Source organism: Bombina bombina, chromosome 8 (assembly GCF_027579735.1).
Source record: "Bombina bombina isolate aBomBom1 chromosome 8, aBomBom1.pri, whole genome shotgun sequence".
NCBI classification, from domain to species: Eukaryota; Metazoa; Chordata; class Amphibia; order Anura; family Bombinatoridae; genus Bombina; species Bombina bombina.
The window spans coordinates 196215213-196232628 of record NC_069506.1 but is presented as its reverse complement, the minus strand read 5'-3'; the positions used below and the strand labels follow the sequence as shown (position 1 = coordinate 196232628).

At 41.4% G+C, this 17416-nt stretch overlaps 1 protein-coding gene across 1 annotated transcript in view; it reads right to left on the bottom strand.

Annotated features, from left to right (window-relative positions):
• Nucleotides 1-457: 457 nt before the first annotated feature.
• Nucleotides 458-17416, bottom strand: part of LOC128638704 (galactoside alpha-(1,2)-fucosyltransferase 2) — a 38205-nt gene continuing 21246 nt past the window's right edge. The window contains exon 3 of the mRNA XM_053690826.1: nt 458-3706. Coding sequence (XP_053546801.1) covers nt 2643-3692 — 1050 coding nt within the window. The 5' untranslated portion in view covers nt 3693-3706 and the 3' untranslated portion in view covers nt 458-2642. The remainder of the gene's footprint in view (nt 3707-17416) is intronic.

Genomic DNA, 17416 nt, shown 5'->3' with positions numbered 1-17416 from the left:
CTGCAGGAAAGTGAGCAGTGAGCATAAACTGCACATTAGCACCGCACCCCTCATAACGCACAAATCGTAATCTAGCCGATAGGCAGGTAACATGCACATGTCTGTTACATGGCAGGAAACAATGCTGCCCTCTATTGCTATTGCAAGTGTATAACATTCTTGCAAAACTGCTGCCATATAGTGCTGCAGACTTGTGAACGCTCGTGAACTTTCCTTCCTGCTTTTCAACAATGGATTCCAAGAGAATGAAGAAAATGTGATTATAGAAAGTAAACTGGAAGGGTTTTCAAAATGACATGCTCTGAAACATGAAAGAAACTTTTTTGGGATTTGTGTCCCTTTAAAGGGATATGAAAGCTAACATGAAGCGCTACCTTTTAGATAGAGGATGCACTTAAAGTTTAATTTTGACTCTCACATACTTTTTGTAGTAACAAAATAAACACTTTGAATGATATAGTTTTGAACATTTATATATTAGTAAAATTGATAATAGAAGTAAGAAAGGATCCTAAGCACTTTTCCCCTTTACACCAAAATGATAAATCTGCAAGAGGGCCATTTGCAGTGAACACTTATTTTGTGCAAATATTTTATTCACTTATAAATTCAGCATTGCTACTTTTTCTCTGCTAACCACAAACTGCATGGTAAAAAAACAGACACATTCAACCTAATACCAGGGGGCCCAATGTGGACCTTCAGCACATATCCTGCCATCCACTTGAGAAATACAATAAGCAAACATCAAAAATAAATTAACTATAAATACGTATAACTATACCAACATGTCTTATGAAATCATTAGCACCCAGGAGGCAGTCCCTTCAAAACCACTTTTTTCTTTCATTAAAAAAATCAGGCTGGTCCCAGAAGGACTATCCAGCCCTAAACTACCCCTATGAATGAAATCATTCTACATATAACCCCATATGTACTTTGAGAGGTAGCTCAAGAGTTGGTGAGGTCTTTGGCAAAATTTAAATATGAGGCTTTTCTTATGCTTAATTCGTATTACCGGTTAGGTATATCCCTGTATTGTACACCTACTTGTGTATCATACTTTCCCCTCCTTTTTCTTCATTTAGATAACAATTTATGTTTTGGACAGAGAGAAAAGAGTGTGTGATGATAGAAAAAGATAGTTAAGGGAGAAACAGACAGGGTGAGAGAGGAGAGAGAGTGAATAAAGGGGGGGGGGGGGTGAAGAGAGAATAAAGAGAATGGTTATTGAAGGGAGAGAGAGAGTGAAGGAGAGATAAGAGAGAGTGAAAGTAAAGAGTTGAGAGAGAATATGGTTATATAAGGAGAGATAAGAGAGAGGGAGAAAGAATGGAGATAGTATGAAGATAATGTTATAGAAGGGAGAGAGATGGAAGACATAAGAGAGGGGGAATATAAGGAGAATGGTTATAAAAGTGAGAGAGAGTGAAGGAGAGATAAGAGAGAGGGAAAGTAGAGTTGAGAGAGAATAAAGATATATAAGTGAGAGAGAAGGAGAGATAAGAGAGAGGGAGAACGAATAGAAAAAGTATGAAGATAATATTATAGAAGGGAGAGAGATGGAAGACATACTGTATAGAGAAGGGAGAGAGAGGGAGAGACAAAGATGAGCTAGCAAGGTAAGGACAAGGGAGAGGGGGTGCATCAAGAGAACACAGAGATGAATCTAGAGAAGAGAGTTCAGATATAGTGGAAAGAAAATAGGAAGATCAAGTGAGCGGGAGAAAGAGAAAAAAGGGAGAGGAAGAAGGAGAAAGTCAGAAGAGATAATGGATAGAGATAAGAGAGGAGAAAGGAGGAGGAGAGAGAGTGGGAGAAAGGGGAGAAGGAAAACGAAAAGAGAGGAGGGGGAGATTGAGTAAAGAGAATGTTAAGAGAAGGGAGGGAGTAAGAGGAAAAAGAGGGAAGAAAGAGAAGGGAGAGAGATAAGAGAAAGAGAGGAGGGAGAGGTAAAGTTACAAAGGAGGGGGCAATAGAGGAGCTAGTGAAGATGGAATGAGAAAAGAGGGGAGTGAGAGAGAGAGAGAAAAGAGTAAAGAAATAAGAAGAAGAGAAAGCATGAGAGGACAGAGAGAGATAGAGTATACTGTAAGTTAATAGCAGCTTATTACTTCTGGTTGCAAATGGTTTAAATGCTTAAAGTGCAGTCCCCCTGCTCCTTTTACATGTTCATTTTTGCCTGTGTCACCTGTCTTCTGGTTATGCTGAGGCTGACCAGTGGCAGGCAGAAGGTGGAGAAAAGAAAAGAAACAAATCAAACGTTTTTCTGTGCCCCTCGATGAGGCCCCATCATGAGCAAGGCCTTAGGCAGTTGCCTATTTGGCCTAACACTAGGGCCACCTATGTGTATTTTTGTCCCGTTTGAGCCTTGTTAGTGTTCTTCTATATAACTTTAATGTCTTATTAATGCTCCTCTATTAGGAGAAAAGTTAATTGTCTCTACTTTAGATTATTGTAATTTCCAAAATGTATTATTTAAAAACAATATATATGTATATCTCCTATGATATTTTCTATACTATTATTTTGGGCATAAAAAAAACCACCACTGGTTTTGAAGATGGTTAGTAGGCTTCTTTTGCGTTAATATGTAAATTTTTTCATTATGTGATTAATTCTGTGGGAAGTCTCCTATTTCTTTAATATCTTGTCTTTTTCAGGAGAGGAGAGAGGTCTGCTGGGATCCCTATCCATTCAGGAAGAAAAGCTTTTTCGTATTTAAAAACTTTGAGGAAAGGAGAATTGGGCAATGTGAAATTTGTAAGGTAAACTGTTTCTCCGCCAACTAAATATCCAGCCCAAAACCCATATGTGCCTACAGTCATGATGGTGTGGTTGCAGTGTGCTAGGAGGGCAAAATCTCTTCCAGGAGAGCCTTCTTTGCCATCTCCAGCAAAATGAACATCCCCCTTTGAACTATCAATATTTTCCTTGCACCAATTCATACCATTACTGGTGACAATAAAAAGGGGGTTTTCATACTTGTTTCTGAAGTAGTCCATGGCTTTTTGCAAGTATCCCTTGTCAGCTATTACCCCTTTCCATGTGTTAGGCATAACTGAGACATAATCTCCTCTTCGGACATGTACCCCAACAAAGGTGATGTTTCTTCTGTTTCCTCGCAAAGTAGCAAGGTATGCATTGGTCTCCTCTTTAATAAAGTCATGGAAAGTAAATTCATTAAGAATCTCATCTCTTATGTGATGGAAGAAAGTCCAAGAACAAGGCGTACCATATAGTTTGACATACTGTCCTTCAATATGATTATATTCTGGAGACATCCAATCATGAAGCGTATAACCTTTCCACTTTATGATATTAGCAACTTCCTGGTGAAGCACAGGCATCTTGAGTTTAAATATGTTGGCAAGTTTGGAGTGCATCTCTGGCAACACATACGCTTTGTGTCCATTCAACTTTGCAAGAGCATAAAGAGTGGCATACTCTCCCATCATATTTCCAAAACGCGCTGAGGGATGCGCAGTCCATATAACAGTGCTTAGATCACAGCTGGTTGGTGACCTTCTATTGTCATCAGGATGTTCCTCAGAGTCGTTTGATAAACTGCTGGATTTGCTAATGCCTGTGAGTGACATTTTTTTCCTACTCACATATTGTATGTAGGATATATTCATTATAAGCAGAAAAAAAATAAAAATGGCAAAAATCCAACGGCAGCGTGTCGTCATTTTTCAAGTAGTTCCTGTAAAATTAATGCCAATGATAAAAAAGAAAATTACATCTGACTTATTTTATACATGTGCTTACAAAACATTTATACATTTGCTTACTTTATATTAACATCACTTTCAAATAAGGTCATAAAGTAATCTTTTGTAGAACTAGAATTGTTTGTTCATCATTCCTCTGAAAAACTCTTATTTATTTACCTATATAATAAAGTGAAAGCTGGGACATTGTAGTCAATTGTTCTAAAAAATTATGTTTAAAAATATGATATTGTTTTATTTTTATTTTTTTTAATGCTTATTTCTGTCAATACAGGTACAAAACCCTTTGGGCTTCATTTATCAACTGCTGGGCAGACAAGGTTGTCTATCATGAACTTCATTAACCCGGCCTTGCAGCGAGCAGGCAGCCTTTGCCGCCCCGCAATTAAAGGGACATTGTACACTTTTGAGCTGCTGGTGCAATGCTGAATATGGAGAGCGTATTGCTCTCCGCATTCAGCGATGTCTGTCGGACCTGATCAGGTCCGACAGACATTTGATAAATAGGCCTCATTGAATAGAAACATATTTGCAATATACACGTTTTGGCAAAAATACTTCTAGTAAAAGTTATCACTATTTTTGTGTCAACATTTTTCTCTGCACATGCATGTGAAGGAAAGCTAGATATTCTCAGTGCTCCAGCATTTTAAATACTACAGCTGCTCAGAGCACCAGTAGGGCTTGTATTATGCTAGCAATTAACAGATTTAGTAATTACCAGATGATACAAGCACCTAAGGCTCTATGAAAAAGTGCTATGTTTAAAATGCTGGTGTACGGTGCATACTTAAATACACATTTAAAACAGCTATAGCTTTTGTTAGAAGCATTTTTGCTAATACGTCTATATTATAAAAATGCTTCTATTGAAAACTGAAATGCATCCATGTGGATTCCAGTTTTGGCTGGAATGTCCCTTTAAGACTACGCTACTTAACTAGTTAATGCCAGGGCTCCAAAGCTGCACTCACAGCTAGATAATAATTGTATTTGGGCACCTTTAAAATGGGGCCAAGTGTAAACAACAATATTGTATGTCATTTAGGCAATGTTTGTGTGTCATTATTTCACTGTACATGTTATAAAAGCATTCTAAAGGAAGTTTTATGTCATAGTTAATACTTGTGAATACTTAGTACCATCAGAAAGATAGTACATTAGTGCAGTGATTTGCAACCTTTTTTTTGCTGTGGCACACTTTTTTACATTAAAAAATCCTGTGACGGACTTCCGGTGGGCGGGTTAGCTGGATGGCCGCAAGTATCTGAAGCTCTGCATCGCGGGGCCATTAAACAAGCTTCAACGCTATTTATTTCAGCCATCCAGCCCCCCACGACCTGTGACTTGCTGGGATAACGTCTGGGTGCATCGCTGGCTGATTCATATTTATAGTGTCGGGCACAACACCAGCCCGAGTCCTCGGAAGGACCGTGAAGGTGACATAGTCGACCCACCATCTTGGCGCATCAGAGGCATAATTTGCCTGAGTGGACAGAGGAGAGTGACAGGGCTTAAGGACTTACCTGCCCAAGCATACGAGACCCCTCGGCCTCCCTCTATCTATCAGCTGGTTCATGTGTCTGCAGAGCTGGGAATTTTGAGCATCAGCGCTGAGATACCGGGTGAGTCCACGTGGGTGTTTGAACTGAACTGCTGCTTTTTCTCTCTGTGTGTGACACGGGCGCAAAGCAATATAGACTAGCCCCTCTACAACATACTGTGCCCATATAGCTGCAGGTCTTTTTATTAAGGAACTGTGACATTTGGGCCGCATCATAAACACAGTGGGACAGAATCCTTTATAGCTGCTTGGGGCTTTTCTGGAGACGGGAATCTTACACCGTGTGGTTCAATTGTTCTTACATACACCTGGTGTGTGCTGATTACAAAGAATAAGCCTGGACCTAACAAGCATGATATAAGGGTACATAGTTTGGCCAGATTGAACAGCTTAATTGCAAACTTCTTTTTGGGCCCTCTCCTAGTGCCATTGACTGCTAAAGCTGTTCCTTAGCTGGATACTCTGATGAGAGTGGACAAATATTTTCACAGACTGCCTCCCTCTCAGAGTGACACCATGAGCCACAAAAACAAATCTGCTGATAGGAAATCCAAACACCATGTAGAGGCCCAGGCGGTGATTGAACTGACCCCTGAAACCTCAGCTAAAGGCAATGGGGACCAATCTCAACTCATGAAAGAACTGAAATCTTTTTTCCTCCCTAAAATGGAAACCCTGCAAGCAGGCCTAGACACTTTGACTAGTGAGGTCCGGCAATATTCCACACGCCTCTTGGATGCAGAGGGTCGCATCTCGGAAATAGAGGACAGGCAGGTGGAAGCCAGTAATTCTATTCAACAGATCCTTCGCCAGAACAAGATGCTAACAAGAGAGAGTTGAGGATCTGGAAAACCGCAGTCTCCGCAATAACTTGCGGGTGGTGGGAGTACCTGAGAGAGTTAAAGGAAAAGATCTGCTGGCCTTTACAGCCCTGATTCTCCCGAAGCTCCTGGGAATACCTCAGGATATCCTACCCCTGGATATAGAGAGAGCTCATAGGATTGGCCCTGAATGGTCCCTGGAAACTAGCAATATGAAGCCGAGGCAAGGGATTTTTAAATGCCTCAATTTCCAAGAAAAATTAAAAATCCTGCGAGCATACCGTCAGCAGAAAGAGGTTTTATATGAGGGCCATCGAATCCTTCTCTTTCAGGACTTCTCCTCAGAAGTCACCAGGCAACGTAAGGACTTCTCGCCAATTTGCTCACGGCTATATGAGCAGGGTCGGAAAGTGGCCCTGCTGTTTCCAGCCAAACTCAGATTGCAAACCTCATCCGGCCCTAAGTTTTTCCACTCCCCTCAGGCAGTGGAGAGCTATCTGGAGTCGGAAAGGAAGCATGCAGAGGCCAACGGAGGACCCTGATCATGACCCATTACATAAATATACCATGATTGATCTTCTTTATGGCTCTATTATTGATTTGTGACAGAACTATACAGAACTGTAGTTCACATAATCCTGATGGGACATACCAGAGGGTGGTTGATCCCGGGGAGATGTCTCAGCTGTGCACTCCTCTGGGCGCTCAAGGGCAGTGTGGGAATGCAGGCCCAGTGTTATTGTTTCAATTTTTGTTAAATTGTTCACTGTTAATTATGTTTAATAGTTGTTTAGTTTTTTTATTGTTATTGTTGCCCAATATACCTCAGAATTTACTTTACGGGTCAAAAAAAGATATCTATATCTGCCTATTTCTTTCTATTCCAATATGCTGCTATGTGTTCCTTTACGGGACAGATGGCTTTTTTGGGCCTACAATATGTAGATCCACATGGGAAGTACTATCACTATTATTATGAAGGCTTTAAATGTCAATGTGTATTTATCTATGCAATGCTATTATTTGTCTGTTGTATTAGCCGACTTCAATACTGTCTTACCCTTTATTACTTCCATGATTGCAATGTACCCCAAAGTTTGACCAAATGTCGACCAAACACACATTTATGTGTTAGTATCTTGTCATTACATTATGCCCTAGTCAAAGGCTTTAAGTATTGATGTATACTTCTATATGTCAGGTCGCTCTTTATATGCTGCACTATTCAATTTCTACACTCTATTGTTTGTTGTCACTCCCTGCGCCAGAGAACTAGGCTGGAGCGGTGTAAGCTGCAAACTATACTTATGGTCATGTGGTTGTGTGCGAGTGGGGGGGGGAGTGGATGGAGACTGTTTTGGGATATGAACCCCTGTGTTGTTATGTCTAATAGCTGTTTAGTTTTTTTACTTTTATTGTTGTCTAATATACTGCAAAGTTTGCTTAAGGGTCGACAAAAGATATGTATATTTGTCCCTATTTTTCTACTCCATTATGCTGCTGTATGCTCCCTCACGGGACAGACGGCTCTCTTGGGCCTACAATATGTGGATTCATATGGGAAACACTATCACTATTATTATGAAGGCTTAAAATGTCAATGTATATTTACCTATGCAATGCAATAACTTATCTGCTGTGTTAGCCAATTCCAACACTGTCTCACCTTTTATTACCTCCATGACTGCAATGTACCTCAAAGTTTGATCAAATGTCGACCAAAGATACACCTAGGTGTTAGTATTGTATCACCACACCATGCCTTAATCAAAGGCTTTAAATATGACTGCATATCTTTATATGACAGGTCACTCTATTCAATCCCTATTCTCTATTATTTGTTTTCACTCCCAGCGACAGAGAACCAGGCTGGAATGGTGTAGGCTGCAAACTTTACTCATGGTCGTGTGGTTGTGTGCGAGTGGGGGGGGGGGAGTGGATGGAGACTGTCTTGGGATGTAATCCTACGTGTTGTTTTTAGTGTAAGCTTGAGAACTCCAAAACGCATTTAATTTCAGCCTTACTGTGCACATGCTGATTTCTTCAGTACTACTGGGGGTTGGGGTGCGATAGCGGGGAGCACTTCTCTTCCTTCCTTCTGTTCCCCCCCTTTTTTTTTTTTTCTCTTCCCTTGCTTCCTTTGCCCTGACCAAATGTTTGGATAAATGACACTTAAACTAACGTCTTGGAATGTGGGGGGTATTAACTACCCGGTAAAGAGGAGAGCGATCCTGTACCACTTACACAAATTAGATTCAGATGTTGCGTTTCTTCAAGAAACCCACTTAACAGATGCTGAACATGAAAAATTGCAACAAACCTGGGTGGGATCGGTCTGCTATCTCTCATACACTAGCTCCAGTAGAGGCCTAGTGATCTTGTTTGGTAAGCGTTGCCCAGTTGAAGTCCTTCACACACATAAAGATGAAAATGGTAGATTTTTGATACTAAAAGTTAAATTTCAGAACAGTGTGTACATCCTTTGCAACATTTATGCACCAAACTCTAAAATTATGACCTTTTGGGATACACTGATCCAAACTCTGGCACCCTTCGCGGGTATACCATTTGTCTTATGGGGGGGGATTTCAATCTTACCCCAAGTCCCAGAATAGACAGATCCTGGCTGGCCCCTGTAGACAACAGTGCCAGGCTTTTGAGGGTTGGGTTTTTTCTAAATTGCGAGCGGATCTGGCGGTGTGCGACATTTGGAGAAGGAGGCACCCTATGGCTAAGTCTTATACATGCCCATCTAAAACGGCAGGCTCCTTGTCTAGAATAGACATGTTTTGGATATCGGATTGTCTGATCCCCAGAGTAGTTGATGACAAGGTCAATTTGATTGTGCTCTCGGATCATTCTCCAGTAGGACTGACACTGAAGCTCTTTACACCTGGACCAAATAGAAACACACTAAGGTTCCCATCATATTTGGTGACCTTGGAGGCCTTCCAAAGGCATCTTATCCACTGTTGGAATGACTATTACACGGGAAAACCGGCAGCATCTAGACAGACCCCAATTGTTTTGGGACACTGCTAAGGCTGTTCTCACGGGACACATCATCTCCTACGTAGCTAATTGGAAACGTAGAGCACAACTTAAACATTATGAACTGCAGAGTGCCTTGGAACACTCTTGCCAACAATATGAGGCAACCAAATCCAGAGAATCATATGACACACTCATAATAGCCAAGGAGGAGCTGGACGCCTTCTTGAAACAGAGAGCGGCGTCTGACTTGCTAAAATCAGCAAGTAAGTTTCATAGATATGGCAATAGATCGGGTAAGCTGCTTGCTCATCTGATAAATAGAAGAGAGGCGGGGCGTGAAATCGCAGCTATACAACTCCAGGGCACTGTATACAATACCCCATTGGAGATTGTGGAGGTCTTTGCATCATATTATAGACAGCTATATGCTAGACAGCCTGGGGCTCCTGCAGAAGCATTGGAGCAGTTTTGGAGAACAGTGCCGCTTCCACACCTGTCTGATGATCAGCTGAGTTCCCTGAACGCTTCCGATCTCCTTGGAGGAGGTGCAGATCACGACCAAATCACTTGCCTTAGGCAAGGCAGCGGGCCCTGATGGCCTACCAGTAGAGCTATATCGCATGCTCTTACTACAAGTGTCCCCAGTACTTAATAAATTATTTAATGGTCTGTTTTGCAGAAACGATTGCCCCTCTGACACCTTCTCCACTGCTTATATTACCCTAATTCCAAAGTCAGGAAGAGATCCCTTAGAGGCTCTTACTGTCCTATTTCACTTTTAAATTCGGACTACAAGATATTCACTAAAATTCTTGCAAATCGGTTGAAAGTTATCTTGACCACCCTCCTTGGTCCCGATCAAACGGCTTTGTATATCAGCGTACCCCGGTGACCAACCTGAGACGTGTACTCCATGTCATCAATCATTATTGGAACAGGGAGCAGACTTGTTCGGGGAAGGACAACTCGGAGGCCTTTCTCCTCTCCCTCGATGCGGTATCCAAAATAATTCAGTGGGCAGAGGCCCATTCTTGCTGCCGCCGGTCGGTGATCCGCATCCCAGTGGTGGACCCCAGGGGTGGACTACTGGGAGGCGGATTTCCTGGGCAGGCAGAACTTTCTTCAGGGGGAGTGGGAACTCCATCCGGAAGTGTTCTCCAGTTTTTTTCCTCCATTTGCTTTTCTTCCTCGGGTCATTGCTCGAATCAAGCAGTAGAGGGCATCGGTGATCCTCATAACACCGGCTTCACCTTGCAAGATTTGGTATGCAGATCTGGTGGACATGTCATCTCTGCCACCTTGGAGACTTCCGTTGGGAAGGACCTACTAATCAATGGCCCCTCCTTCACCCAAATTTGTTTTTTCTGAAACTAACTACTTGGAGATCGAACGCTTAATTATCTAAGCAGGGTTTTTCTGACTTGGTCATTGAGACCATGATTCAGGCTCGTAAGCCTGACATTAGAAAAATGTATCATAAGATATGGAGTAACTATCTCTATTGGTGTGAATCCATGGCCTAGGGTTTGGAGAGGGTTTGGAGAAAGGTTTATCGTCAAGTTCCCTAAAGGGTCAAATCTCAAGGGACAGAGATCTATTTTGTTACACAAACATCTGGCAGATGTCCCAGATGTACAATCATTTTGTCAGGCCTTGGTCAGGCCTGTGTTCAAACCAGTTGCTCCTCCATAGAGTCTGAATTTAGTTCTCAGAGTTCTTCAAGAGGCTCCGTTTGAGCCTATGCATTCCTTAGATATTAAGTTGTTATCTTGGAAGGTTTTTATTTCTTGTTGCTATTTCTTCTGTTCGCAGAGTGTCAGAGCTCTCAGCATTACAGTATGAGTCACCGTATCTTATTTTCCATTCAGATAAGGTAGTTTTACTTTCTAAATTAGGATTTCTTCCTAAGGTTGTTCATGATCGGAACATTAATCAGGAGAGTGTTGTTCTTTTCCTGTGTCCTAATCCTTCTTCTCAGAAGGAAAGACTTCTGCACAATTTTTACGGGGTCCGTGCTTTAAAGTTTTACCTGCAGGCGACTAAGGACTGTCATCAGTATTTTTCTTTGTTTGTGGTTTTCTCAGGAAAGGGACAGAGAGCTACAGCTATTTCTCTTTCTTTTTGGCTGAAGAGTATCATACGTTTTGCATATGAGACTGCTGGACAGCAGCCTGCCGGGAGAGTTATGGCTCATTCCACGAGGGCTGTTGCTTCATCATGGGTGTTCCAAGATGAAGCTTATGTGGAACAGATTTGCAAGGCTGCAACTTGGTCCTCTCTTCACACTTCCAAAGTTCTACAAATTTGACACTTTTGCCTCGACTGAGGCCGCTTTTGGGAGAAAGGTTCTTCAAGCAGTGGTTCCTTCCATTTAGGTTCCCTGTCTTGTCCCTCCCATATCATCTGTGTACTCTAGCTTGGGTATTGAATCCCATTTGTAATTAAGATGATCCGTGGACTCATCGTGTCTTTAAAAAAGAAAAGAAAATTTATGCTTACCTGATAAATTTATTTCTTTTTTCACACAATGAGTCCACGGCCCGCCCTGTTCTTTTAGACAGGTTGTGGTTTATTGTAAACTTCAGACACCTCTGCACCTTGGCTTTTCCTTTCTCTTCATAACTTCGGTCGAATGACTGGAGTGGGAGGGAAGGGAGAAGCTATGTAACAGCTCTGCTCTGCTGTGGTGCTCTTTGCCTCCTCCTGCTGACCAGGAGGTGAATATCCCATTAGTAATTAACCCATTAACAACCAAGGACGTACGCCACACGTCCTCAAAAAAAATACAGTAATGACAGAGGACGTGTGGCGTAAGTCCTTGGTCTGGAAAGCAGCTGGAAGTGATCCTGCTCGCTTCCAGCTGCTTTCCGGTTATTGCAGGATGCCTCGATATCGAGGCATCCTGCAATAACATTTTTCAGCCATCCAGTGCAGAGAGAGCCACTCTGTGGCCCTCTCTGCACCGGAGATTGGTGGCTCCATTCGTTGGTGGGTGGGAGCCGGCATGGGAGGCGGGTGGCGGCCATCGATGGCCCTTCTGATCTGGAGGGGACGGGATCGTGGGCGAGGATGTCCGGGGGTGCGCACGGACGAGCGCATGTGCACGGGGGGCGGGCGCGTGCACGGGGAGGGAGCGGGTGGGAACCGCTACACTACAGAAAATAAGTGTAGATAAATGAAAAATAAGTCAAAATAAAACACATCAGTTAGGTGGTGGGGGTTGGTCTGTGGGGAGGGGAAGCTACACTACAGAAAAACCGGGCAAAAAATAAAAAAATAAAAACATATTTTTTTGCAAACTGGGCCCCTCAATAAGGCAGAGAAGGAGGGTTAGAGAGCAGATTTGGGGGGGGGGGATCAGGGAGGTTGGGGGCTAAGGGGGGGATCCTACACAGTAGCATATGTAAATATGCTAAAAAAAATAAAAATACAAAAATTTTTTTTATTTTAGTACTGGTAGACTTTCTGCCAGTACTTAAGATGGCGGGGACAATTGTGGGGTGGGGGAGGGAAGGGAGCTGTTTGGAAGGGATCAGGGGGTGGGATGTGTCAGGTGGGAGGCTGATCTCTACACTAAAGCTAAAATTAACCCTGCAAGCTCCCTACAAACTCCCTAATTAACCCCTTCACTGCTAGCCATAATACACGTGCGAGGCGCAGCAGCATTTAGCGGCCTTCTAATTACCAGAAAGTCATATATGTCTGCTATTTCTGAACAAAGGGGATCCCAGAGAAGCATTTACAACCATTTTTGCTGTTTGTAAATGATTTCAGTGAGAAACCTAAAATTGTGAAAAATTTAAAGTTTTTTTTAATTTGATCGCATTTGGCGGTGAAATGGTGGCATGAAATATACCAAAATTGGCCTAGATCAATACTTGGGGTTGTCTACTACACTACACTAAAGCTAAAATTAACCCTACAAGCTCCCTAAAAGCTCCCTAATTAACCCCTCCACTGCTGGGCATAATACACGTGTGGTGCGCAGTGGCATTTAGCGGCCTTCTAATTACCAAAAAAAAAATGCCAAAGCCATATATGTCTGCTATTTATGAACAAAGGGGATCCCAGAGAAGCATTTACAACCATTTGTGCCACAATTGCACAAGTTGTTTGCAAATAATTTCAGTGAGAAACCTAAAGTTTGTGAAAAAATTTGTGAAAAAGTGAACAATTTTTTTTATTTGATCTCATTTGGCGGTGAAATGGTGGCATGAAATATACCAAAATGGGCCTAGATCAATAATTTGGGATGTCTTCTAAAAAATAATATGTACATGTCAATGGATATTCAGGGATTCCTGAAAGATATCAGTGTCCCAATGTAACTAGCGCTAATTTTGAAGAAAAAAAAAAAAAGTGGTTTGGAAATAGCAAATTGCTACTTGTATTTATGGCCCTATAACTTGCAAAAAAAGCAAAGAACATTTAAACATTGGGTATTTCTAAACTCAACAAAATTTAGAAACTATTTAGCATGGGTGTTTTTTGGTGGTTGTAGATGTGTAACAGATTTTGGGGGTCAAAGTTAGAAAAAGTGTGTTTTTTTCCATTTTTTCCTCAAATTTTATAATTTTTTTTATAGTACATTATAAGATATGATGAAAATAATGATATCTTTAGAAAGTCCATTTAATGGCGAGAAAAACGATATATAATATGTGTGGGTACAGTAAATGAGTAAGAGGAAAATTACAGCTAAAAACAAACACCGCAAAAATTTAAAAATAGCCTTGGTCCCAAACGGACAGAAAATGGAAAAGTGCTGTGATCATTAAGGGGTTAAGATGATCCGTGGACTCATCGTGTCAAAAAAGAAATAAATTTATCAGGTAAGCATAAATTTTCTTTTACATAAATATAGAATATCATTTACATTTTAGAAAGCACAAACCAAATCAAAGATACAGACAGAGAAGATTGTTACCTACTGGCAGAGGGAAATGTAGATTTTGGTTTTATAATTTTATATATTTTTAAAAAAATAAAAATGAAAAAGTTTGGATTTCTGAATATTTCTAGATTTTGGAATACTGGATTTTGGAATTTGTACCTGTATTTATTTTCAGGCTAGCAGATGAGTGTCACTCTCCACTAATATAGCTTTAAGAGTCATCATTCTGAGACAGTGAGTGTTAACAGGAAATGCACAATATACTACTGTATTAGTTATTATTTGAAACAAATCAGCTTTATTTTCTGCAAGCAAAATGATATTTCAACAAACTAAAATACTTATTTTGCATATGCTTAATTAAAGGTATTGAGAACAACATCCCTTTAAGCAGTTTTACAGAGATATGAAACCCCATTTTTTTCATGATTCAGATAGAGCATGCAATTTTAAACATTTGTTTCTAATTTACTTCTATTGTAACATTTTCTACATTCTCTTGGTATGTTTTGTTGAGAAGCAGGGATGTATGCTTTAAAGCCCTCCTACTTCTGGAGCAATATATAGCTGCAGTTTTGCAAGAATGTGTCAGGGTTTTTTCCCTGTTGTGTTTGCCATGTGCTGCTGGCAGCCATTTTACTCACCTCTCTTCTTGACTATGGTGCATTGTGGGGGATGCTGCTCATTTCCTGCACTTCCTTTTATGACCAGACTGGTGTACATCATCCGTGTGAGACAGGATGCAGTCTCAGAATTGTGATGTCATCACTTATTACTTAAAGGGCCTCTATTCATTATGCTTTGCCTTTGCGTTGTCTCAGACCTGTTTGTGAGAGTTCCTGTGTATTACCTGGCTGCCTGACATCCTTCCTGGTTCCTGATCCCTGGCTTGTTCCTGACTCTGCTGTTTTCCTTGTTCCTGATTCCGGCTCGTCTGACTATTCGCTTTGGCTCCTGACTTTGCTCGTCTGACTACCAACTCTGGTTTTGACTCCTGGCTTGTTATTTGACTTGTGGACTTTTTATTATTTTTTGCTATTAATAAAGGTGTGATTATGGACTTCCGGTGGGCGGCTCAACAAGATGGATGCAAGCTTTAGCAGCTCTGAGGAATAACACTTATAACTCTGATATTGCTGCCATCTATCCACGCCATCTGCGTCTCCCTTGATAGGCAAGCTGTCCGGGAATATCTGGCAGACAGAAGGAACAACAACTCTTCTACCCCGGATTGTCATTTTAAGGAATAAAGCCGCCGGGCTTCGTGGCCACATTGTATATACATATACCCAAGTTCCTGTTCGCTAACAAAGTTCCTGTTTATTAATGATGTCTAACTTAGTCACCAAAGAAGGCTCTGCTGAAACTCTCATCTTAGCGGGATTACAAACAGTGTTTTTGCCTAAACTGGAGAGACTCCTGCAATCCTGCGCTGACTTATGCGCAATGTTGTCAAATGGGATACAGCCTGGGCATCAGGGGAGGCCAGCCATTGAGCCTATTGCAAATACGGTCACATCCTTGTCCCTTACTGACAGCTACAAGACTCCACAACTAGTGGTAAGCGGAATGACCTCCCTTGCTACATATCTAGTGGTATCCGATACAGAAACAAGACCCAGACTAGAAGAAAGCCTGCCGACACCTCCATGGACCCGCCAACTGTGGATCTCAGCTTTAGAGCTTGATGTCCAAACGATCTGGTCGGGCGGTGCTGTGGAGCCGACTGTGCTTTTAAAGCATCCAGCTCGCCTGCCTACCGCCCCAGCTTCAACCTACAATACCGTCTACTCAGCTGTCATTCCAGCTGAGTCCTCTGATGCTCCGTTTGCCACTGCCGCTGTGTCGGAGGACCGACATGATAGCTATAACTATGGATCAAAGGCCAGGCTCGCTGCAGCTCTGACTGTAAATCTGGGAGACAACATACCCGGCATCATGGATGTGAGGGCTGTGGAGAAGCGGAGGCAGTGTAAGAATCGAGTGGTTATGGGTGTTGGCTAACTTTAACTCCTTACTATTTTTGCACCGAAGATCAACGGGAGAAAACAGCATAAGATTAAGACATCCCGTCTGATGTATTGTAGAAAATGCCGCTAGCCACTGTGTAAATAATTCAAATGCTGTGAATGTTAATGTGTTCTGTGTGCATTTTTCTTTCTGTTCATGCCATATGTTGTGCGTGATTTGAGCGCTACCCCAGGTATACTAGGCTGCTAGAGACTGCCGGGCATACTACTCTCTTGAGCATATTCACTATATGTTTGTCAGTGCCGAACATTAATTTTTTGTGGCCAGCAAAGGTATAACTCAAAAAACTAGGTACTCATGACTTTCGTATACCCTGCGTACCAATTCTCCAATAACACCTGCTCCATCTATTTTGCATAACTTCATGAAGCTGATTGAAGAATTCCGGAGATATGCACTCTGCTAGATGTATCTTAATTAACCATAACACTCCCGCAAACTGAGGCCCCAGCACATACATGAGGTCTCACCATGAACTTTGGCCAGACGAACTTGACCACTCTAAGCAGTCTACTCATATCCTAATTATATCTACCAAGAATTTACTAGGTCATTGCGGGCGGGTGGGCAGTACAAGGCAGCCACACTGTCCATAATGGGTTATTTTTATTTTGTTTTCTTATTATTATTATTTATTTTATTTTTTTTCCTTTTCTTCTCTTTTTTTTTTTTTTTTTTGACTTGTTAGTGTTGTTTTAACTTTACATATCTGTTTGATTGGAGTTATAAGACTTGAGACCCCCTGGTTCCTTCCCCTTTAGCCAATAAACCAAACACCCCTGAACATGCTTGTTATCAACATAACATCATTTTTAAAACCTGCAGTACAGATAATATATCTAGTTATCCTATTCTATTCCCATAGAGGTAATCTGCTTTAAACCAGCGATTAATAGCCTACTTAAATATATATAATTATCAAGTGCAGCTCATGGCTGATCCCCATTGTACATTAATTAGCACAAGATTGGTTGACCAATCTCTGATTTACAATACTGACAACATAGATCTCATCACTGTATTGTATGGGTCAGATGTCCTCAGCTACCCTATATCTGATGAAATTTCTTAATAAAAGTAGCATGTGACACTATGCATACAGATGGTTAGTCAGGCCAAGTATAATTTTGGGTAGATTTGGCTATCCCCTGTTTATTTGTTTGATTGCTTGTGTTTCATGTTTTGTGTAATATAGCTTGGGATGCTGCTGCAATTAGTCAGTACTTTGAGAAGAGGAAATTAAACCACATCTATACTGAGGATCTAACAAGATTTTATCAGGCATACAACATCCTTTAATTGGGTTACTCCTCCGAGTTATAAGACTTGAGACCCCCTGGTTCCTTCCCCTTTAGCCAATAAACCAAACACCCCTGAA